This window comes from Bison bison, unplaced genomic scaffold, assembly GCF_000754665.1.
Source record: "Bison bison bison isolate TAMUID 2011002044 unplaced genomic scaffold, Bison_UMD1.0 scf7180017864221, whole genome shotgun sequence".
In the NCBI taxonomy this organism is placed as follows: Eukaryota; Metazoa; Chordata; class Mammalia; order Artiodactyla; family Bovidae; genus Bison; species Bison bison.
The window spans coordinates 1,037,422-1,060,575 of NW_011494793.1; the positions used below are offsets into that span (position 1 = coordinate 1,037,422).

At 49.4% G+C, this 23,154-nt stretch overlaps 1 protein-coding gene across 1 annotated transcript in view; it reads right to left on the reverse strand.

Annotated features, from left to right (window-relative positions):
- Positions 1–23,154, reverse strand: part of CPAMD8 (C3 and PZP-like, alpha-2-macroglobulin domain containing 8) — a 94,933-nt gene that overhangs the window by 46,873 nt on the left and 24,906 nt on the right. Inside the window, exons 13-19 of the mRNA XM_010845674.1 lie at positions 19,232–19,415; positions 17,654–17,826; positions 16,922–17,071; positions 16,385–16,546; positions 14,339–14,481; positions 10,534–10,596; positions 7,235–7,466 (exon numbers count right to left, since the gene is read on the reverse strand). Of these exons, the coding sequence (XP_010843976.1) occupies positions 7,235–7,466; positions 10,534–10,596; positions 14,339–14,481; positions 16,385–16,546; positions 16,922–17,071; positions 17,654–17,826; positions 19,232–19,415 (1,107 nt within the window). The remainder of the gene's footprint in view (positions 1–7,234; positions 7,467–10,533; positions 10,597–14,338; positions 14,482–16,384; positions 16,547–16,921; positions 17,072–17,653; positions 17,827–19,231; positions 19,416–23,154) is intronic.

A 23,154-nucleotide genomic window follows, 5' to 3' on the forward strand; every position in this document is an offset into this window, starting at 1 on the left:
TGCTCTTCCGATCTCCCTCACTGGTCCAGCTCCCCTTGGAAACCAAGGTCGATTCAAGGGCTGCTCATCCAGCTCCAATCCTCCCCAGCCAAGGGATGAGAGAGGCCACTCCCCACGCAGGCCTCACAAAGCACTTCCTCTGACCCTCCATCCGTGGAGGTCCACTGCATCCTAACAGAGCTTGGTGTACACACGTGCGTGTGTGTGTGTGTGTGTGCCGTGCATGCACGCACCTCTGTGTGCACATCTACATGTTTAGTAGGCATGGCACTGCCAGACGTGTGAGTGCACTTGTGTGAAGGCAAGCGTCTCTGCATATGTGTGCAAGCGTAAGTATACACATGCGTGTGTGCATACCACGTATCTATGTGCATGCTGTGTGTACAAGTGTGTACACCCCTCGATCTACAGCATGCTCTTTGCTCCGCATCTACTTGTCCAACCAGTAGATGCACAGCGCCTAATGGGTCCAGGCATCCTCCTAGGAATTCAAGAGCCAGATCTCAGCAAGACATACGAGCGATGCCTGAGCCTCAGTGCACCTAAGTCACACACACAGTCCAACGTGTACAAGAGAGCTTTACAGCAGCAAGTGTGACAGGGGTTTGAATACTGCCTACGGGCAGGTCCAGCCAGACCTGAGTGAGAATGGTTGGTCCATTCGGGGGCTCCCCCATCCCCCTCAAGACACCAGTCTTCCAGAAAGTTCTTCCAGGGAGGCAAGAAGAAATTCAAGCATCAAGTATTGATGTGATCCATTTTCTGGGTCTTGGGAGGAACCAACTGTCCAGGCTGAGGGGTGGGATCAGCCTGTTGTTCAGGCGTGTCTGACTCTTTGTGACCCCATGGACTGTAACCCACCAGGGTCCTCTGTCCATGAGGCTCTCCTGTTCCTAAAATTGAACACGTGGACAGACCTGTTGCCCAGCAAGGATGCCTTCTTCCAGCCAAGAGGCCAGCCTCCAGGGCATGATCAGAGCTGAAATGGGTACCTGGGGGCCTGCCTGCAGTCCAGGAGAGAGCGGCCTTTAGGGGCCAGCCTGTGATTAGGAACCAGCCTACACTTATCCCAGCTTTTTGAAACTAGAATCCTATTCCTCCTAACCATATGTGCTCAGTCACTCAGTTGTGTCCAACTCTTTATCTCTGAGACCCCAGGGACTGTAGCCCGCCAGGCTCCTCTGTCCTGGGATTCTCCAGGCAAGAATACTGGAGTGGGGTGCCATGTCCTTCTTCCCAACCCAGGGATTGAACTGCATCTCCTGCATCTCATCTCCTGCATTAGCAGGAAGATTCTTTACCACTGAGTAGTGGGAAACCCCCTCCCAGTGATAAACCACATAAAAAGGATGAAGGAAGGCTTCCCTGGTGTCCAGTGGTTAAGAATCTGCCTTGCAATGCAAAGGGCACCAGGTCCATCCCTGATCCAGGAAGATCCCACATGCTGCTGGGCATTTAGCCTCTGTACCACAGCTACTGAGCCCACCCACTTAGAGCCTGTGCTTTGCAACAGGAGTGGCCGCCACAGGGAGAAGCCTGCACGTTGCAGTTAGAGAGTAGCCCCCACGGGCCATAACGAGAGAAAGCCCGCACACAACAACGAAGATGCGCCCAGCCAAAAAAAAAAAAAAAAGATGCATGATAAAGGTCTGGGTCTTGGGGCCCTGCTCCCAGCTTATTGCCCTGAGCCCTTCACCTGTCTTCCTTAACCCGCTCTGGGCCACCCATGGCCACTGCCGTGGTTGCTGCTGCAGCGGTTCTCACTCAGACTAACGCACAAGCCTCCTCCTTCTTTCCCGCTTTCCCAACCAGAGCCTAAAATCCAGCCTGGCTGTGTCACAGGCAGCTCTTGGGACAAGCCAACCTGCCTCTGCCCGTCGCTTGTGTATACTGTTCCGTCTTCCAGGAATGCCCTTCCAGGCCCAGTGCCCAGCTTAAACATCGCCCAGAGACTTCTCTGCATTCAGAGAAGCCAACCTCTCTCAGGGTTTTCTTGGTTCCCTGTAGGCATATAATTTTTTTTGGCTGTCCCACACAGCATAGGCTTGTGAGATCTTAGTTCCTGGACCAGGGATCAAACCTGTGCCCCCTTCAGTGGAAGCATACAGTCCTAACCACTGGACCACTGGGGAACTCCCGACACCTAATTCTAACACAGATCTGCCCCTCAGTCCCTGGGGGACCTTGAACATAATGCTTCTCTGAGCTTCCCGTATGGGAATGATACCAGCAAGGACAAAGTAAGTGATTAAATAGTTAATCCCACTAGGGGACTGTAAGCAGAAAAAATACGGGAGACCCTGTAAGTTAACAATTACTCAAGAAAGTAGGGTTGCTTAACCACAAAACCAAGCAGACTTGTTTAGCAACAAAACCAGGCAACAGAACCACAAGGCATGCCCCCCAGCAATAAAACGGTGGTGGCGTGAAACCCACATCCTGCCCTGCGAGCTCACTAAGTCAGGACATGCTCTCTGCACACATAAAAAAACAATAATTTGTGGACCCAGCTTGACCATGTAGGGACGGAAAAACTCCCCTGGCCAACCTGAAGGGGGAGCTGATGGTGGAAGCATAACGTTTACTTAAGGACGACAAAGACTTCTTCGCCCCCTCCCTACTTTTCCTGTGATAATAAAACTGTAGCCCAGTAAGTCCTTGGGGCATGGCAGTCTCTTCTCTGCCTGCTTGTAAGCCTCACAAGCGTCCTACTCTAATAAGTCACTTCATATCTACCACTTCACCTCTCACTGAATTCTTTCTGCACTGAGACATAAAGGACCATGCTACTGGAGCTCCTCAGAGGCCCCAGAATGACATCAAACCATTTCAGTTCCATCATAGTTCCTCCTTTCCCAGCCCTTTGTGCACTGGATAATAATATGGGTAAAACCATCCACCCAGCGCCAGACACAGAGATGTGTGCCCAAGAAAACCGAATCAGCAGTGTCAGAAGTCCAGGTTGAGCTCAGGCAGACCTCATGTCCTGGGCATTTGGGTCTTCAGATTCCTGCACATAGCCTGGCAAACCTCCGGGACCTGGGTGACTGCTTTTGAGTGAACGAATTCGAATTACTAACATTTTACACCTGGGAATTCCTTCTGGTAGCCTCTGGGTGTTCCATTTCTATTCTAGACCTGTGCTGACCATTTTTTTCCTATTGGGGATTTTCTTTCCATTAAAGACCCAAGAAAGGAGAAATTTCTATGTGACAGTACATGGTGTGTGGTTATTCCATAGAGTCAAATAAGCATCAGAAAGCCAAATGCAAATACCAGCCTCAAAACTGGGCCGTGCCAGGCAGAGGGCATGGGAGGGGTCCTTAACTGGCCTTGAGGCCGTTATAGGCATTCCATGCAGTATGTTCTTGGGTTGATTTAACTATTCAGTGGAGGTATAGCATTTACACAGGAAAAAAGGAGTAAAGGATTTCATGTAAGTTCAAGGTCACCCTTTGAGCCAAGACTCAGAGACTCGGAACAATGCGGTCCCCACTCTGGACCAGGCTCAGAAATGGCTCTGACACAGCATCTAAGATCAGACTCACAAAGGAGCCTGAAACCTGCTCCCTACCCCCTGCCCCAGAGCAACCTGTGCGGGCAGAGGGGGTGAGGGGAGGGCAAGTAGATCTCTCACACTCAGATAAGGAAATGGAGACAAAGCGGCCTAGTGAATGGAACACCAAGCTGAAGTCAGAGGGTCTTTTGGAGACAGTGAGGCAAGGACATGCTGAAACTGTAGCTGAGCTATGGGAGTTCTGCCAGCCTCCCACTCAGGACTTCCATCCCCAGCAGCCTCGACACCTTTCAGGTGGCAAATTCCAATCACTCCAAAAAGCCTTGTTTTTCGAGAAAAGTGGGTAGTGGTTGAATAAAAGTGGGTAGTGGTTGGTGGTTTCTTGTGACCTTGGCCTGGGGCTGCAACTCATATCTCTGCCCTTGGTGGGAATGTGCCAGCAGCCTTGGGAGGCCCCATTCACATGGGTAGGGCCAGGATGAGGTCAGCTGCCTCCCTGGGCTGGCTAGGGTGAGGCTGAGACCTGCAGTCTCACCTCCATGCTGACCTGCAGAGAGCAGGCTTGCTCCCAGCTGGACCCCGGGCCCTGCCCCCAACTCACTCGTCCAACTGTAGCCTCGGCTCCCAATCCCCAATCCCTGAGGGCTGCCCCTAACCCTGGGAGTCCACCTCCCGTCTCTTCCTCACACTCACCAGCCAGCTGATGTCCAGGCTGAGATGGTACACAAAGGATTACAGAGGTGGGGGAGGGCGCCCCTGACATCTTGCAGCCACACTGAGGCTCAGCCCCCAAACGCTTCTTCCTCATCCCGCCCCCACCTGATCCTGGTCCTCACGGCTCCCTCCACGTTGTCTGCCGTCCCTCCTCATCATCAGGGTCTGAAATCACCAAGCCCACCTCCTTGGGGTAGTGGTTATGGGTTGAATTGTGTCCCTCCAGTAAGATATGTTGAAGTCCTGGCACTTCCCTGGTGGTCCAGTGGCTAAGACTCTGCTCCCAGTGCAGGGGGCCTGGGTTCGATCCCTGGTCAGGGAACTAGATTTCCACTAAGAGCTCACACACTGCACTAAGAGCTCACACGCTGCACTAAGAGATGCTGCATGCCAAAACTGAAGAATCCACATGTGTGTGTGCACTCAGCCATGTCTGACTCTTTGCAACCCCATGGACTGTAGCCCTCCAGGCTCCCTTGTCCATGGGATTCTTTAGGCAAGAATTCTGGAGTGGGTTGACATTTCCTCCTCCAGGGGATCTTCCCAACCCACGGATAGAACCCGAGTCTCTGATGTCTCCTGCCACAACGGAAAGACCCCTCATGTTGCAACTAAGACCTGGCACAGCCAAATAAATAAATTAAAAAAAATGTTTTTAAGTATGTTGAGGTACTAACCTTGGTACCTGTAAATGTGACCTCATTAGGAACTACGGTCTCAGCAGATGTCATCAAGTTCCAAGGAGGTCATTGCATCAAGCCTGCAATGCAGGAGACCGAGGTTCGATCCCTGGATTGGGAAGATCCCCTGGAGAAGAGAATGGCAACCCACTCCAGTATTGTTGCCTGAGGAATTCCATGGACAGAGGAGCCTGGCAGGCTACAGTCCAGGGGGTTGAAGAGAGTTGGATACAACTGGGCCACTAACACTTTCACTTTTTCTAATCCAACAAGACAGGGGCTCTTCTAAGAGGAAATTTGGACAGAGTCTGTGCAGAGAATGAGGATGATGTAAAGATACACAGCGAGAAGGCGGCCATGGGAAGAAGGAGGCAGAGACTGGAACAAGGCTACCACAAGCTAAGAGAACGCCAAGGATTGTGGGCAGCTCCCAGAAGCCAGGAGAGAGGTCAGGGACAGACCATCCCTCAGAGCCTCCTTCTGGAGGAGGCCAGCCTGTGCATACTTTGACCTTGGACTCCAGCCTCCAGAACTTTGAGAGAATACATCTCCATTGTTTTAAGCTGCCCAGTTCCTGCTACTTTGTTACAGCGGCCACAAGAACCTGATGCAGTAGCCTTCCCACCTCCTCTGAGAAGGAGTCATCCCCCCACCACGTACACACCCTGCAGGCCCTGGGACCCCAAGAGCTGGGAGAGCACCAACAAGGTCCGTGGGACACCCACAGTCACCATTCTTAGCAGCTATTGGACTGACCCATGTACCCCTTGAACCACCTGTAAGACTCCTGTCTGCTTGACGTTTGTAGAAACTGACACACCAACAGCTGGAATAACGTGGACAAGGTCAATCAGTTTTTTTCAGTAGAAACTGAGATTCAGAGTGCCTGCTCTGGGGGCCACCAGGATTCCTCACTTCTGTGCTGGGGTCAGCACGTGTGTGCATGCTAAGTCGCTTCAATCAAGTCCGACTCTTTGCGACCCCATGGACTGCAGCCTACAGGCTCCTCTGTCCGCGGGGATTCTCCAGGCAAGAATACTGGAGCAGGTTGCCATGCCCTCCTCCAGGGATCTTCCCAACCCAGGGGTTGAACCCATGTCTGTTATGTATCCTGCACTGGCAGATGGGTTCGTTACCACCGGCCCCACCTGGGAAGCCCACACCCCGACCTAAATCCAATCCATCACCTGTTTCTGTAAAGCCGGGCAGCTAACGGGTTTTACTTTTATTTTTTTTTTTTTTAATGATTGGGATGAAGTAGGGAAATTAAAAAAAAAAAAAAGGTGGTCCAGTGTTTAATAATCCACCTGAGTTTCCAGGTGGCACTAGTGGGAAAGAATCCTCCTGCCAATGCAGGAGATGCCAGAGACATTTGTCCAGTCCCTGGGTGGGGAAGATCCCCTGGAGGAGGAAATGGCAACCCACTCCAGTATTCTTGCCTGGGAAATTCCATGGACAGAGGAGCCTGGCGGGCTACAGTCCATGGGGTCACAGAGTCAGTCATAGTGAGCACACACACACACACACGCGCGTGTTGCAATGCAGGGGACGCGGGTTCGATCCCTGGTCAGGGACCTAAGATCCCACATGCTGAGGAGCAGCTAAGCCCACAACTATAGAGTCCATCCGCTGCAATGAAAGATCCCACATAATGCAGTGAAGACCCTGCGTGTGGCAACTAAGACCCAACGCAGCCAAATAAATAAATGAAAAAGAATTACATTCTGTGATGCATGAAAGTTAAATGAAACTCAAATTTCAAGTATCCAGAAATAAAGATTTATGGGAACACGGCCAGGCCCATTCATGGGCGTGTTATCTGTGACTGCCTTCCCGCACAGTGGCCAAGTTGAGTAACTGCAACAGGGACCCTCTGGCTGGCAAAGACTGAAATATTTACTATCTAGCCCTTTACAGAGAAGGTTCACTGACCCCTGCCTCCATGTCATTACATATGACACTCATCCCCACAAAGCCCTGAGGGGCCCGGAGTCAAGGACAGTGGCTCCATCCCATCTGTCAACCTCCAACCCCGCCATGCACTCCCACCCACAACCTGCCCAGGCTTAGACGGCGGGTGAAGCAGGACCTGATCCATCCAGCCCCTGCTTCACTAATATCACAGATGCTAACCTCACAGCCCTCCTAGATGACTCCACCTCCCCCTGCCTACCCAACATCACAGGTACTGTGCCCCTCAAACCCATCCCCCTCCAAAGGACCACAACTCTCCCTGCCTCCTGACCTTAAGGATGCCGCCCCCTTCCCGCCTCCCCGCCGGCTGGTAACGGGAAAGGCAATATACGGAGGGCGGCTCTGGTACCTCAGCACAGGTGTCCATGTAGTTGTAGATGCTGAGTGGGATCTTGGCCTGTTCCCCACGGACCACGTAGGGGGGCAGCGTGAAGTCTATGAAGAAAGGCTTGAAGGTCTTCAGCAGGGTGGGCTCAGCAATGCCCAGGCCCCGCCCGGGGGACAGACCCACCGCCTCGCCCACCCAGCTGGTGATGGAGTCAGGGACCTGCACGCTGAGTGTCTCCTCGCCAGATGGATCACTGCAGAAAGAAGGGCAACCATGAGCTGTTATCCAGGGCTGTGCGGCATCAGCCCAGTGGGAGCTGAGGAATCCAGCAACATGGCCTTGGGTTTCAGGGAGACGCCTGGCTTTTCCTGTCTCCTCTACCTGCACTCTCCATGCCCTTCCCAGAAGCTTGACCCAGGTGCCCTCACTGGGTGACAGGACACTGCCCTGCAGCATCTGGGCATCTATCCTTGCCTCTGTGACGGTCACAGGTGTCACCATGGCAACAATTCAAGCTCAGCATCTTCCATTTGGAAGAACTTTCATCAGCTCCGGATGGTCTTAGCCAATTGTTCTGTGCACACCGAGTGCCAGCCAGCCAGCCGGCTGGCCAGCCACCCACCCGGGGGAACATCCACCCTTCCTGGCCTGGCTTCCTTGTCCCGTACGCTCCTGTGGCGCCCTGCTCCCTGTCTGTGTGATTTTCCACGCCTGCCGAGGCCATTACAAAAGCTTCACCTGGGACTAAGGAGAGCGAATCAGTGATCAAAATCTCCCCCAAAAGGGAAGCACCGGATGTGATGGCTTCACTGGTAAATTCTCTTCAACATTTAAAGAATTCTCGTGCACTGCTGGTGGGAATGTCAAACGGTGCAACCACTGTGGAAAACCATGTGGTGATTTCTCAAAATATTAAATACAGAATTACCATAAGATCCAGCAACTCCACTTCTGGGTATATACCCCAAAGAATCGAAAGCAGGGTCTCGAAGAAATATTTGCACACCAATATTCAAAGAAGGATTATTCATAATAACCAAAAGGTGGAAGCAACCGAAGTGTCAACCAAAGGCTGAATGGATACACAACACGTGGTCCATCCAGCAACTCCCTTGCTGGTCCAGCGGTCAGGATTCTGAGCTTCCATTGTGGAGAGCGCAGGTTCCATACCCAGTTGGGGAACTAAGATCCCACAAAGTGCACAGCGAAACCATAAAAAAAATTTTTAACGGGGTCTATCCACACAGTGGAATGTTATTCAGCCTTAAGAGGAAAGGACATTTTGATACATGCCACAATGCGGATGCACTTTGAGAACATCATGCTAAGTGAAACAAGCCAGACGCAAAAGGACAAAGGTATGATTCCACGTATATGAGGTCCCTAGAGTAGTAAGATTCACAGAGACAAAAAGAAGAGTGGATGCCAGGGCCTGGAAGGAGGCAGGGATGGGAAGTAGTATTTAATGGGCACATGGTTTCAGTTTTGCAAGATGAGAAGCGTTTTGGGGATGGGTGGTGGTTAACGGTAGCACAGTGATATAAATGCCACTGAGCTGGACGCCTAAAAACAATTAAGATGGTACATTTTATGTTAATGTTATTTTAGATTTTAAAAATTAGGAAAAAAAAAAAACAAAGAACCAGTCCTTGCCTGGGCCCAGCAAGAACCTCCTCCTTAGTCTCAGATCCACACTCTCCGACTCACCCTTGCTCAAGCCAACAGAGGGAGACAGAACACCCCCAATGCCAAATGCCTCCCAGCAACGCGATGGGGCTCTCCACACGTACCATCACAGCCCACTTGGCCTTCTCACTCCCTGCCTCCTCCTCTTAGCCCCTTCTGCCTCTCCGACGCCCCAACTCTTGCCCACATGGGTCCCACCTCCTGGACTCCTTTACCCCTTTCTTGTTTATCCTGTGGGATTCAGCTTGGGCTCCACCTGCCCTGGAAGTCTCTCCAGCTTTCCTGAAGGGTCCCTCCACTTCCTCCCAAGCCCCGGCCCCAGCCCTCCATGAGAACACTGGCCCTACTGAAGCATGAAGGCTTTAAGGGCATAAAACATAAATTCTATGAGTGAGGAGACTCTATCTGCCTTGTTCAAGGTGCCATTCTTGGCACCAAAACACTACTCTGCCTAAAACATCACCCTGCACACAGAAAGTAGATACATTTCTACTTTCTGTACATCTCTGATGATGGACAGACAGCACATCTTAAATATGGACTCCCATTACAAAATGCAGTAATCAGCAACCTGGGCTTCCCTGGTGGTCCAATGGGTAAGAATCTGCCTGCCAATTTCAGGGAACATAGGTTCGAGCCCGACTTCGGGAAGATCCCTAGTTTGGGAAGATCCCACATACCGTGGGGCAACTAAGCCCGTGTACCACAACTACAGACCCCAAGCACCTGGACCCTGCATTGTGCAACAAGAGAAGCTGTTTGCAACGAGAAGCTTGCACTGCAACTACAGAGTAACCCTCTCGCAGCAACAAAGACCCAGCCAAAAATAAATAATAATAATAAAAACTTAAAAAAAAAAATCAGCATCTGTTCTGACCAGCAGGGAAGATTGCCCATAATGGGGACACAAGCGGTGAGGGCAGCCTGAGAAACCCCCGAGTGTGTGCTTGGTTCTGTGCTGACCATGGCATCGCATGTTGAGAAGGGGAGCCCAGCTCAGCAGTAGGTCCACCCACTGGCCCACCCACTGGCCCTCGGTGAGATGAACTTTCATGCTTAACTGGTTTCCCTGGCGGGTCACCACTTACCTTCTGACACTAAGCATCCAAAGAAAATGCTTAGTGTCATTGGTGTTCTGACACTAAACCCTGGAAGAAAAAAGCCAATTGCAACTGGCAAGAATTTGGCACAGCGCTGCTGCTTCAAGGCAAACGAAAAGAGAAAACAGTGTAGAAAGGAAATGTGCTGAGAAAAGCAGCCTGTTTGGCGGGCAGGAGCCCAAGTCCCCTGAGGAGTGAGGAGGGGGTGGGTGGGTGGAACTGAGTTCGTGTTTCAGGGAACTGTAATCATTTTAATGAGCTCGTTATATAAACACAGTGGATAGAGTTACCCCAAGAGGGAGTTGTGAGAGGCATGAAGCCCTCGCATTTCATATTTCACGGGCAGATGTCCGAGGCTGCGCTGGGATTTGGGGCTGACTTCATAGCTTTGCGTTTTATGTGTTAGAAAAGGATGCCCAATGGCTTACTCAGATGTTGGTGTCCGATCTCCAGGCAAACCCACTGGGAACAATCTTTCATGAGTGCCTTTGAGTCAGCCCACAAAGGCAGCGAAGGAAAGAAATCTTACTGTACCTGATGTTGAGACAGTGCCAAACCCATGTTTCAGGGAAGAAGGTCCTTTTCCTCTTCTCTGCTCTACGAAAATTTTTTTTAAAAGAAAAGATTAAAGTTCCATAACTTTAATTCTGTTACTTGGTAAGTTAACATTCTACTTGATTCGGCTATAATATGTTCATTCTCTTACCCAACATGTTAATATGCTGCATGGTTTATTTAATTCTCTTACCTGGAAAGGTTAGCATTCTACTTTACAAGGACTTGACGTGTTAATTCTTTCACCTGGCACAATTTTAATCACCATTCTACTTGATTACAGCTAGAAAAGTGAGGCATCGAAGGCTTGGCAGAGACTTGTTAAAAGGAGGGTGGTACCTCACAGCCTGAGCTCAGAAGGTAAGAAGGGCCACAGGGACCACCCCGAGTCCTCTCCTTTGTTAATTTCCCTCCCTGGGTTTGCCATGTTTTTCTGCATCACTACATGGAACTCTTCCCCCCACTTCCTCTGTGCTTTCCTTGTTTTAGTTCTTTTTATTACAGGATAATTGATTTACAGTGCTGTGTACATTTACATTCTGATGTACACCAAGTGATTCAATTATATGTGTGTGTGCGTGTGCGTGCGTGTGTATGTATTCTTTTTCACACGCTTTCATTCTTGGTTTATCCTCAGAAGCCTCAGAGCCCACAGTCCTCAGGGACTGTCCTATTCTTTAAAAAAATAATATTACCAAGCCCTACTTGACATTTGGCAAATCTTCTCAAGATTAAAAATGCTCATATCCCTTTCAACTTGCAGTTGCCTCTCTGAGGGGTGAACACTGAAATTAACCACAGAAACATGTGCAAAGACAGTGTGGTTAACTGCAGCACTGTGGGAATTAACTAACAGCCAGAACCTTCACCAGCGGGGCACTCGGTTTACCAAACGGTAGTACATTCACACAAGAGAACGTTACACGTCAGTGAAAAGCGGTGAGGTAAGCACGCATGTACTGATACGGAATGGTCTCTAAGGTTTATTGTTGACTTAAAAAAGAAGGTAGAGAACAGGACTATTCTCCCATTGTGTGTGTTTATTTTTAAGTCCTATGTATACACATTGGAGAAGGAAATGGCAACCCACTCCAGTACTCTTGCCTGGAGAATCCCAGGGATGGGGGAGCCTGGTGGGCTGCCGTCTATGGCGTCGCACAGAGTCGGACACGACTGAAGCGACTTAGCAGTAGCAGCAGCATACACATTGGAAAAGACCCTGATGTTAGGAAAGACTGAAGACAAAAGGAGAAGAGGGCAGCAGAGGATAAGATGGTTAGACAGCATCACTGACTCAGTGGACATGAACTCGAGCAAACTCCAGGAGACAGTGGAGGACAGGGCAGCCTGGTGTGCTGCAGTCCGTGGGGTTGCAGAGAGTCAGACACGACTTAGTGACTGAACAACAAATTTACACAGAAAATTTCTAGAAGGAGAGTTAAGGAATTAGTAACCGTTTTTGCCTCTTAGAAGGGAAAGGAGGATACACCCTTTCATACTCTTTGAAAAAGGAATACACCCTTTGTATATATGAAAGGATACACCCTTTCATACTCTTTGAAAAAAAGTTTAACCACATGCATATGATTAAGAAAAATACCTTGTCTTCAGAATAAGGATGCATCGTGTGTGTTAGTCACACAGTCGTGTCTGACTCTTTGCAACCCCATGGACTGTACCCGGCCAGGCTCCTCTGTCCATGGGATTCTCCAGGCAGGAATACTGGAGTGGGTTGCCATTCCCTTCTCCAGGAAGGACGCATTATCCAATTACAAAAAGGCACAGACACTTGCTTTTAAGGCCTTTATTGTGCCTTTCTGCACTGGAATTTACAATTGCCTTTGTGGTTTGGGGTTTAGAGACTGCTTACAGACCCACTCCAGGCCAAGTTCTCCGGAGGCATGCACACAGGAGGCTCCAGGTTCCCAGAGAGGGCTGGCTGAGGGATGCCCAGGGGCCAATATTCCACCTCCCTCATTCAACCACATCTTGGAAATGCCTTCGTGTGCCTCCAGCATACCACAGGGGGAACCTGATCTGTCCATGCCATGATGTGGAGTTTGAAAACTAGGACTCTCGTGGGGTTATCACACTCCTGCTAAATGTGTGACTCAGGCAGGAAGAAGCTGGAGGGTTCAGGTACCCAGGAACCACTGCAGAGGAGGCTAGGGGATTGGGAAGGCTCAATCCTTCCCAAGGATTTGGGATGGGGGCAGAAAGGGTTTGAAAGAAGAAGACTATCATGGATAGCCAACCCCCGTCCCCAAGACAGATCCTCTGGGTCACTTGTGGCTCAGAGCAAGGACTGAGGAGTCTGGGTGCCACCCTCAAGGTCTCCAGAGACCCAGTTACTGAGGCACTGATGACCACCAGACCCTATCCCTGGCCCACTTGGTTCTATGCCTCTCATTGAATAAGCTGGCAAGAGAGGGTACATCCAAGGCCTGCCTCCCCTTTCCCAGCTTATGCACCCTTACATCCAGAGGGAGAGAGAGGGGGCAAGGTCTTCAGAACACCCTCTCCCTTCCCTAGTTGGCTGGCTGCCACCTGGAGTTGAGGAGCTACTGGGAGAGGCAGAGAGAACAAAGAAGGTGGGAAGGAAGACAGTGAGTGATGGAGGAACATAAGAGGGGCACAAAGGGAGAGACATGAGAGAAGACGAAACATCACCTCCCAGGAAACAACACTTTCCATGAGACAAGGGACAAAGCCACAGATCCCGGGGGAGATGGGAACTCTTTTCTCTCGGTAAGTGATAAGTTAGCAAACAGATAAGGAAACAAACATGAGTGAGGATGTAGAGGATTTGGGTACCACCATCAAAAGTACACATAGAGACTCCTATACCCAATGACAGGGGCTTGGATATTCTTTTCAAGTAGATGTGAGCATTTACAAAAGCTGACCATATAGCCAGTCTCTAAAATAAAAACCAGGCAATGGATATCATAGAGACCATGTTTGCGGGCCACAGGGGATATCATGCAGACAGTGCTCACTGGCCACACGGCCCATCTGACCCACATTTATAAAACACATAAAGGTAGTCATTTAAAAAATTACCTGAAAATTGAAAACATATCTGGGCAAGTCACAGCTCAAATAGATAACTGTTCCACAAGTTACAACCTATTTGGAACCCAGCAATCATGGAAACACTTCCTAGCACAATTTATGCAGCCAAAGCAACACTCTGGAGGAAAATTCATAACCTTCAAAAGGCTTAAATGCTTGAGTTAAAATAAAAAAGGGCTTAAAATTAATTACTTTGGTGTCTAACTCCAAAAGATAGAGTCAGAGGGGAAAGGGAAGGAGAGAGGAAGTAAAGGAAGGAGGAAATGGTGGGAGGGAGAAAGGGCAGTAGAGAGAATTTTCTAAGCAGTCTCGGAATGAGAGGATCAAACTCCACTACCCACCCTGCCCCAGTTCTTCTGTTCCCAGGCAGATCTACTCCCCCACGACACCTTCTCTCTTCACCCCCAAACCCCCAACCTCAAGCACGTGCGTGGGGGCGAGAACTGGGGGGAGAAGAGTCAAAGTGCCTAGTGCTCCCACCTGCTGGGCCAGTAGGGATTCTGGCCCCCTGGGGACATTGGACAATGTCTGAAGACAGTTTGGGTTGTCACACCCAGAAGAAGGGGGGTGTTATTGGCATCTGGTGGCTGGAGATCAAGGATGCTGCTCAGGACTCTATGGTACACAGGATGGCCCCACCACAGAAAATGACCCAGCCTCAAATGTCAACGTGAGTTTAGACAACCCTGCTCAAGGTAATGGCAATTACCTGGGGGGCTGTCTGGAGGACACGGCTGCCATCAGGCTCCCTGTGTGGGGCTGGAAGGCGGGGACAGCCTCATCAGTGTACAAGCCGCCATCCTGCCGGTGGTTTAGGCTCACCAGGTCCGTCATCACCACCAGGCCTGTTTCCTAGGCAACAGACAACGCCCAGACCCACAGTGGGGAAGTGGATATGTGGCTCCAGAAGCCACTGGCCCAATACCACTGCTGCATAGCCCTGGGGAAGTCAGTCCTCTCTCTAGGCTTGGCGACACGGACCAAGAGGGAGACAAGACCAAGTGACCATCCAGGGCACAACAGAGTTGGGGTCAGAATGCTTGTGGGCTAGGCTCAAAACGGAAATCAAATCCTCATCTCTTAGGATTCCGTTTATATGAACTGTCTAAAACCATGGGCAGATCAGTGGTTACCAAGGGCTGGGGGAGGGTGGATAGGGTGTGACCGCTGATGGGGACGGGATCTCCTTTTGGGGTGATGAAAATGTTCTGGAGCTAGATAGAGGTGCTGGCTTGCACAACACTGTGAATGTACTAAATGCTGCGGGATTCTTCACTTTAAAATGGGTTAATTGTGGCTTCCCTGGCAGTCCAGTGGTTAAGACTCTGTGCTTCCAGTGCAGTGGGGCAAAGGTTCAAACTCTGGTCAGGGAACTAAGATCCCATGTGATGCCCAGTACAGCCAAAAAATAAAGAATAAATTTTTTTAAATGGGTTAAATGTCTGCTATGTGAATTTCACCTCAATTAAAAAAAAATCAATTGGTACAGTGCTTAATCCAGACCCAGAGCCAATGACTGTGAGTTTCAATTATTACTGTTGTAATATACGGATATATTTAATGGGCTTCCCGGTAGCTCAGCAGTAAAGAATCCACCGGCAATGCAGGAGATGCCATTTGATCTCTGGGTTGGGAAGATCCTCTGGAGGAAGGCATGGCAACCCACTCTAGTATTCTTTCCTGGAGAATCCCATGGACAGAGGAGCCTGGTAGACCTACAGTCTAGGGATGCAGAGAGTCACACAGGACTGCAGCGACTGAGCACATGTGCACGCACGCATTTGATATAGCAAAACGCTAACTGTGGCACCAAGGTGGTGGATCTACAGGTGTTTACTAATTTATTCAACTTTTTATATCTTTGAGAAATTTCCATAATAAAAATGGGAGGAAAAGGATGTCTTTTTTTTCTTTTCTGGCTGTGCCATGAAGTTTGCGGGATCTTAGTTCCCTAACCAGGAATTAAACCTGGGCCCTCGCCAGTGAAAGTCTGGAGTCCTAAACACTGGACCACCATGGAATTCCCAAGGATGCCTTTTAAATGATTTAAAAACGGGGATGAAAAGTGCCCTCATGCATTCAAGTGGAGACCACCAGAACGCTCATGTGGGCTGAAATGACGCTTGGGGATACTGCACCCCCAGCAGCCCCCTGGTCCCTGGAGCCAGGACGGAAGGCGATGGATGAGAGCTATAAATGTCAGCAAGGGTAAGGCTGCCAACTGACAACACAGCACCCACACACATCGTGAAGGTGTGCACGCATGCTAAGGCTGCTTCTGTCGTGTCCGACTCTGCAACCCTGTGGACTGTAGCCTGCCGGGCTCCTCTGTCCGTGGATTTCCCAGGGAAGAAAACGACTTGGTTGCCATTTCCTCCTGGAGATCTTCCCGATCCAGGGATCACACTCACATCTCTATGTGTCCTGCATTGGCAGGCGGGTTCTTTACCACTAGCGCCCCCTGGGAAGCCCTTGTGAAGGTTTTGCTTCCACCAAAGCACTTTCAAGGTCATCGCTCCAGAACGATGTTCTAGTTTGATCCAGAACAAAGCTGAGGTTATCAATGAACACTCATTCTGCTCTCATCTGTTCTGCAAATTGGGAAGGTCTGCATCCAAGCTTCCACTGGGGAGAATCAAAAAGATTCTGCAGCACTCAGAGTTTGGAAACTTCCACCCTGCACCCCGAGACCCTTCGTTTTAGAGGAAGAGGAGCTCAGAAGGGGACGATGGGGTTCAAGACCACCTCTCCTTACAGCAAAGGCAAATCCGGAATCCTTGGTGACGCCCCAGGGCCACAGGAAGACAGAGGAGCGCCGGCGTCGTCGGGCCGTGAGCCCAGTCCACCAGAAGGGTCCATCCTCCCTGGACACCCCAAAGATATCAGAAACATCATAATCTTCCAATTCCCGGAAAACCTACAGGCAAAGGGCAACAGTGACTGTTCAAATGAGGGTTTCTTTTCAACCCCAGTGGGTCTATCACGCTCCCATCTCAATCTCCTCTCACATGGATCACTGGGAACCAATCTTAGAGGAGACAAGAGTTGGGGAATTAACCCATTTTAAAGATGGGCAAACTGGGGCTGAAGAGGTGGGACCCGGACAATGTCACATTGGATTTGACTCCAAGATCTTTCAACTATACCCAAGCAACAACAGGGGTGGGGTTTGCTGAGAATGAACCCAGTGGAGAGAGAGAAGCTGGGTTTATATCGATTGTGTTCAGTTAATGAAAAGGAAGAGACCTCCTGCAGCTGCCTGCAGGTGCAGCGTCCAAGGGCCCCAGTTCACCTGGGCGGGAGTCAGGCGAAACCCAGACCTGAGCAGGTAAACGCTCTTGTCAACCGCAGCGACACACACACAGCTGCCCCTTGCAGCCTTGAGCCGCAGGTCGACGACTTCCCCGGGCTGGGTCTCATTTGCTGAATATGTCAGTGAAACCTGGACCCAAACACAGCAGAAGAATCAGGAGCTTGGCCAAACTCTCCAGACCCACCCACCCTTTCCACCCTCCAAGGAGAGTCAGAAGCCTGGCTTTGCTACCCAGGTGAGGACAAGGGCGGAGGGTTGGGTGACAAGAAGTAGGCTGGTACAACTGGTACATTCTGTGCAGATGGGAGTGGGGAGGGCTGGGGAGACAGGCGGCGGCAAAGGACATGTTGCAGCCAGTTCTGAAGGGTGCATGGTGAGGGCAAAGGAGGCTGAACCAGGTTTGGGGGACATAAGTGGTGTCCCTGAGGTCTGGAGCCCAGCAGGGACAGAGAAGACTGCCCACTTTTCCTGTGTGTATGAATGCAATCCCATCTGGGTGACTTCTGGAGGATCTCCCAGTCAAGATGCAACTTAGATTTCCTTTATTCCCAAAGGTAGGACAGTCCTTACAAGTCCTGCGTGTCACATCACCTGGAGTCTGACTGGTGACTGTCCACAGTCCACCCCAGCCTCAACACCCTGGAGCCTCCAGCCCCGATGGCGCTTACCTATCCTCCCCTCCCTCCCCCAGTTTGGTTCCCAGTGCCCTACCTGGTTTTCAAAGAAGGTCTCAACAGTAAACTGGAGGCTGTCAGCCACCCCTTCTCCATTCTCTCTGACGTAGAAGACTAGCAAGCGGCCAAGGGGGACCATGCTGGGGGTCACAGCCAGCTGGAGAGAGGTCATGCACACGCTGACCTCTGCTGCTGGGGCTGGAGGAGGCTCTAAGATAAGTGAGAAGAGACATGAAAATGCAGCGTCTCACAGTAGGACCAGCGATGCCCCAGTTGCCCAGCTTTACCATGAGGGTTACCATGGGGTGTAGCATGAGGAGGTGTCAGCCCAGGCCAGGCCCAGGGTAAGCACTCCATGGATACTCACGTTCCCTGTTATTTCACCCAGAAAGGATGATAAACCCAGCATGACGTGGGTGCACAGTGTCAAATGCACTGATCATGCCGGTGGTTCTCAACCAGGGCAATGCTGACTGCCAGAGGACATTTGGTAATTTTGGTTGTCACAGCATAGGGGTGTTACTGGCATCTAGTGGGTAGGAGCCAGGGATGCTATTCAACACCCTAAAATGCACAGAACAGCTCCACAGAGAATAACCTGGCCCCAAACACAGTAGTTCTGAGGGTAAGAGAGTGGCTTAGAATCAGAGAGACTGTCTACCTGTCTCCCTATCTATCATCTGTCTATCCATCCAACCATCTACTCACCCATCTGTGACTTTATCTATCCATCCATCTATCCATTTATCTATTGATGCTTCTATTTATCTATCCATGAAGCTGTTCATCCATCCATGACTGTCCATCCATCTATCAATTTATCTACTGACGATTCTATACATGAATCTATTTATCTACTTATCCATCCATGGGGTCACAAAGAGAGGGACACGACAGAGCAACTTTCAGCTTTACTTTCACTTTTTCATCGATCCATGACTCTATCATCTATCTATCAATTTATCTATTGATGGTTCTATGAATCTATCATCATCTATCTCAGTGATTCTTACCCAGGAGTCTCTTTCACCCCCAGAAACACTGGCAATATCAGGAGACATTTTAGGTTGTCATCCTGCGTGTAGGTGGATTGCCACTGGTATCTAACGGGTGGAGACCAGGGGTGTTGCTCAGCACCCTAGCGTGCACAGCACGGCCCCCATCACAACGAATACGCTGCAAGTGTCCATGGTCCTTAGTTTGGGGATCCTGCTCTGGGCAGAGAGGCTGTGAAGAAGAGAGGGATGGGAAGACCCAGGGGAGAAAATGGGTCTTGTGGGGAGCATGTGGCATCAAGGAAAGCAGGAAGAAGGACTCCTTGATGGGGAATCAGTCTGGGCAAAAGCAGAAGGGGGTTGGCAGAAGGCAGCATGGCATAGTGCAGACCTGCTCAGGGGCCCAGGCTACGGCAGCCTCAAGAGGAGCTGGCTCCAGCAGCTGGTCACTGCCCACCTTCCTGGTCCTAGTCCAGTCTTGCCTGGCATATGTGCCCTTCACCCTGAAGCAGGCTCCCCTCCGGGATGCACTCTGCTTACCAAGCCTTGCTGGGATGCCCATCCCAGTCTCAACGGTTCAGAAGGAAGAACAGGAACCTCCAGCCTGTGGATGAGCTCACCTGTCTCAGAAAGGTGCATTAAGCGAATGGGTTTCTCCAGGGCTGCCCGCTTGCTTCTCTGCTGGGTGACGTGGGCAGGCTGCTGGCCTGAGAGCACGATGTTGCCCCTCGCAGCCACCTCGTAGTACAAGGTGAAATTGCAGGGACACGTGGACTTCACAGGGAAATAGGCATCCTCCCCAACCTGTGGGAGACACGCAAGCATGGGGAGCCCTGCCTGGCACTCACAGAACAGCACCAATGCCACAGCTCACCCCAGGAAGAAGGCCACTCTGGGGCCACAAGGAGGCCAGGAGAGCTGGGGAGGAGCACTGGCCGCAGAGCAGAAGGTTCAGTACCTGTCCCTGGCTGTGACTACATCATCATAGCGACCCCAGCTGATGCTCTGAAAACGGAGCTGTGATGTGGGTGAAATGTCATAAGGGCATGGAAGCTCTCAGTAAGTGCAGTGTAGTAAGTAACTGAACCTAGCTTCCAAAGAGGTCTGGCCTTTGGCCACTGCTCCTGGGAGTGATCTCGAAGGCCTTGAAATGTTCTGCCTGATGAGTCTTTGTTTATCTAGGGTCTGGGACCACACAAGATACTAACAATATAATTTATGGTGGGGACCTTGGGCCACACTATATAATTTTGACTTACAGAAGGATTAAGACTGGGGCCAGCCAGGCAGGTAGTCAGCCATGTCTATATGACTGACCCCCAACAAAAACCTTGGACACTGAGGCTCAGGTGAGCATCCCTGGTTGGCAGTACACCACACATGTAGTCACACATCATTACTGGCAAAGTAACACTATCCTTGACTCTGTGGGGAGAGGACAACTGGAAGTTTACATTCAGAACTCATCTGGCCCCTGCCTTATGATCCTCTTGCCTTGCCTGATTTCAATCTGTATCATTCACTGTACTAATTGTAACTGTGAGTATGACAGCTTTCAGAGATGCTGTGAATCCCTCTAAAGACTAAAGAAACTGGAGGTGGTTTGAGGACCCTCAAATTCAGCAGTTGGTGTCAGGTGGGGGGGATGGTCTTGGGGACTAGTCCCTAACTTCACAGGTGCAAGTGCTGGAAGGGGGCTGAAACTTCTCACTGGATAGACACTGATGAGCAGGTTCTATCATAATCTCCAAGTTTCCAGAGTGGGGAAACTGAGGCTTGGTCCATTCTCAACATTAGTGAGTTGTAAGAAGAGGACTCAAATCCCAAAGGGCAGAAGCCAGAGCCCCATGCTTAACCTCCAAGTTGCCCTCATTCTTTGTGATACAACCAAAGTCTCCCAGGTCCTGTGACCTCCCCAAGGGCTTAGAGTATGACCATATCCCACACTGAGGCAACAAGTTGCATGAGAAGTCTTCCTCTGGGTCTTTGCCCCAGATGTTCCCTCCTATGCTCTATGATTTACAATTCATGACTCTCCCCAAACATCTGGGCCACCCTGAATGCTCAGAGGAGGGGTGGTGAGTGGTGAGTATCATTCTTGCTGTGGGTCCTTGAGTAAGTCATTTCACCTCTCTGGTCCTCAGTTTCCCCATCTGTAACATAAGGTTAAATCTCCTGGAGAGAAGGTCCTGAGGATCCAATGAGATGATAAATGTAATAATGAGTATATTATTCTCAACACTGAACCTGTTCACTGTGAGTGGTTAATAAATGTCATTCTACCTCCCACTGAAGACAAGAACTTACTTGTTTAAGGAGCTGGCCCAAAGGTGCTCCCACAGCCAAATTTGGGGAATTGGAACAGCAGAAAGAAAAGTGAACCTTTCAAGAAGGTCAGGGTCATGAAAGACAAGGGAAGACAGAAACCATCAGACTGGAGGAGAGAAGTACAATGCAAGATCCCGCATGGGATCCTGGACCAAAATAAAGGAATCCCTGGAAAAACTAGGGAAATCAAATGAAGTCCAGAGTTTAGTTAACAGTCATCTCCAGCGCTCATTTCTTAGTTTTCACTATTGTACCATGGTTTGTACATGAGATGATGACATTAGAAGGAAGTGTGAGTGGCCTTTTTTGCCAAAATGCAAAGGCCGATTCTAAAATTCATATGGAAACGCAAACGATCCAGCATTAACCAAAACAATCTTAGAAAATGAACAAAGCTGTAAAACTCGCACTTGCCAATTTCAAAAAATCATCTTCAAGACACTGTGGTCCTGGCAAAACGACAGACATACAGATCAATACGATAGAACTGAGAGTCCAGAAATAATCATCTATGGCACACTGATTCTCAACAAGGGTGCCAAGATCATTCGATGAGGAAAGAATAGTCTTTTCCGCAGATGATTCTGGAACAACTAGATCTCCAAATGCAAAAGAATGAAGTTGAACCCTACCCTCACACCATATAAAAAAATTAACTCAAATGATTCAAAGACTTAAATGTAAGAGCTAAAACTATAAAACTCTTAGAAGAAAGCATAGGGGTAAACTCTCACGACCTTGGCTTTGGTAATGATGTCTTTGAGACAGGCACCAAAAGCAAAGCACCAAAAGAAAAATAACAAATAACTTGGATTTCACCAGAAGTTTAAAATCTTTGTTGCATCAAAGGACACTATCAGGAAAGTGAAAAGACAACAAACAGAATTGGAGAAAATGCTTTCGTGTCATATATCTGATGAGGATGGAGTGTCCAAAATATATAAATGACTCTCACAAAAACAAAAAGCAAACAACACCTAAAAAATTTAAAACAGTAAGGGAAGCTAGAGGGAGGAGATAGAGGGACTCTCTGCACTGTATGGGCAACTGTTCTGTAACTCTAAAATTATTTCAAAATTTAAAAAGAAAAAAAAAGGAAGTATGATGGTAACCGATTATAACAAAGTGGATACTTTTTTAGAAGTATATAAGATGACAGGCACTCTAAAAACAATCACACAACTAAAAGACTGGTGCAGAAAGTTCTTCACAGAGGAGCACCACCTGGTAAGTGCAAAAGGGATGCAAGAATCGTAATAAATGCATAAATCAGAATCTTTATCATGAAGCCCCAAAGTGATAACTGATTACAGCAGGAATCATCAGAGATGCTAAAGGCGGGACTTCCTTGGCAGTCCGATGGTTAAGACTGTGCACTTCCACTGCAGGAGGCGTGGATTTGATCCTTGGAAGGGGAACTAAGATCCTGCATGCCATAACACACACCCCACTCCAAAAAAAGATGAAAAAAGCATTGGGCGAAAGGTTGCTGAGGGTCAGAATACTGTGGCAGGGCCTCCGTGTCACCCAGATTATTTATTAGCCTCGCCTGCAGAAGAGCTGGTAGGAACTAGACTGGGACCGAGGATAAGATCAGCTTCAGCAAGGGTGGGGCTGCCCAAAACTCCGCCTCCTGACAGAAGGTGATAAAAGTAGCATGTCCGTAGTAACATTACCAAAACAGTGCTTCAGCCTGAATCTCATTCAGAATGTGGGATCATCTACAAGACCACAGGCTTGGATTCTTCACAAAAGTCACGGTGATGAAAAGGTCCCAGCTCAGGAGTGATTACAGACACAGAAGAGCAAATGCAACATATAAATGTATCCTGAATAAAATCCGTGCACACACACACACACACAGGTGAATACACACAAGCACACTCACACACGGGTGCACATGACTATGCAGACAAGCATGGGTGTGAATCCACACTATAGACACTCTATATCTTGAGGACACCTTTGAAAATCTGATGATTGCTGGTGAATTAAATAACATGATTAATACAACTTTCTTAGATAGAATGACTGAAAATCAGGTTGAAGAATGTCTTTATTTTTAAGACTGGAGAATTTAAGAGGGAAGTATCAAGATATCTGTAACTTACTTTCAAATGCTGCAGCCAAAAAAAAGTGGAGAGAAATGGATGAATGGGTGAGTGAATGGATGGGTAGATGGATGGGTACGTAGAAGATGGATGGGTGGATGGAT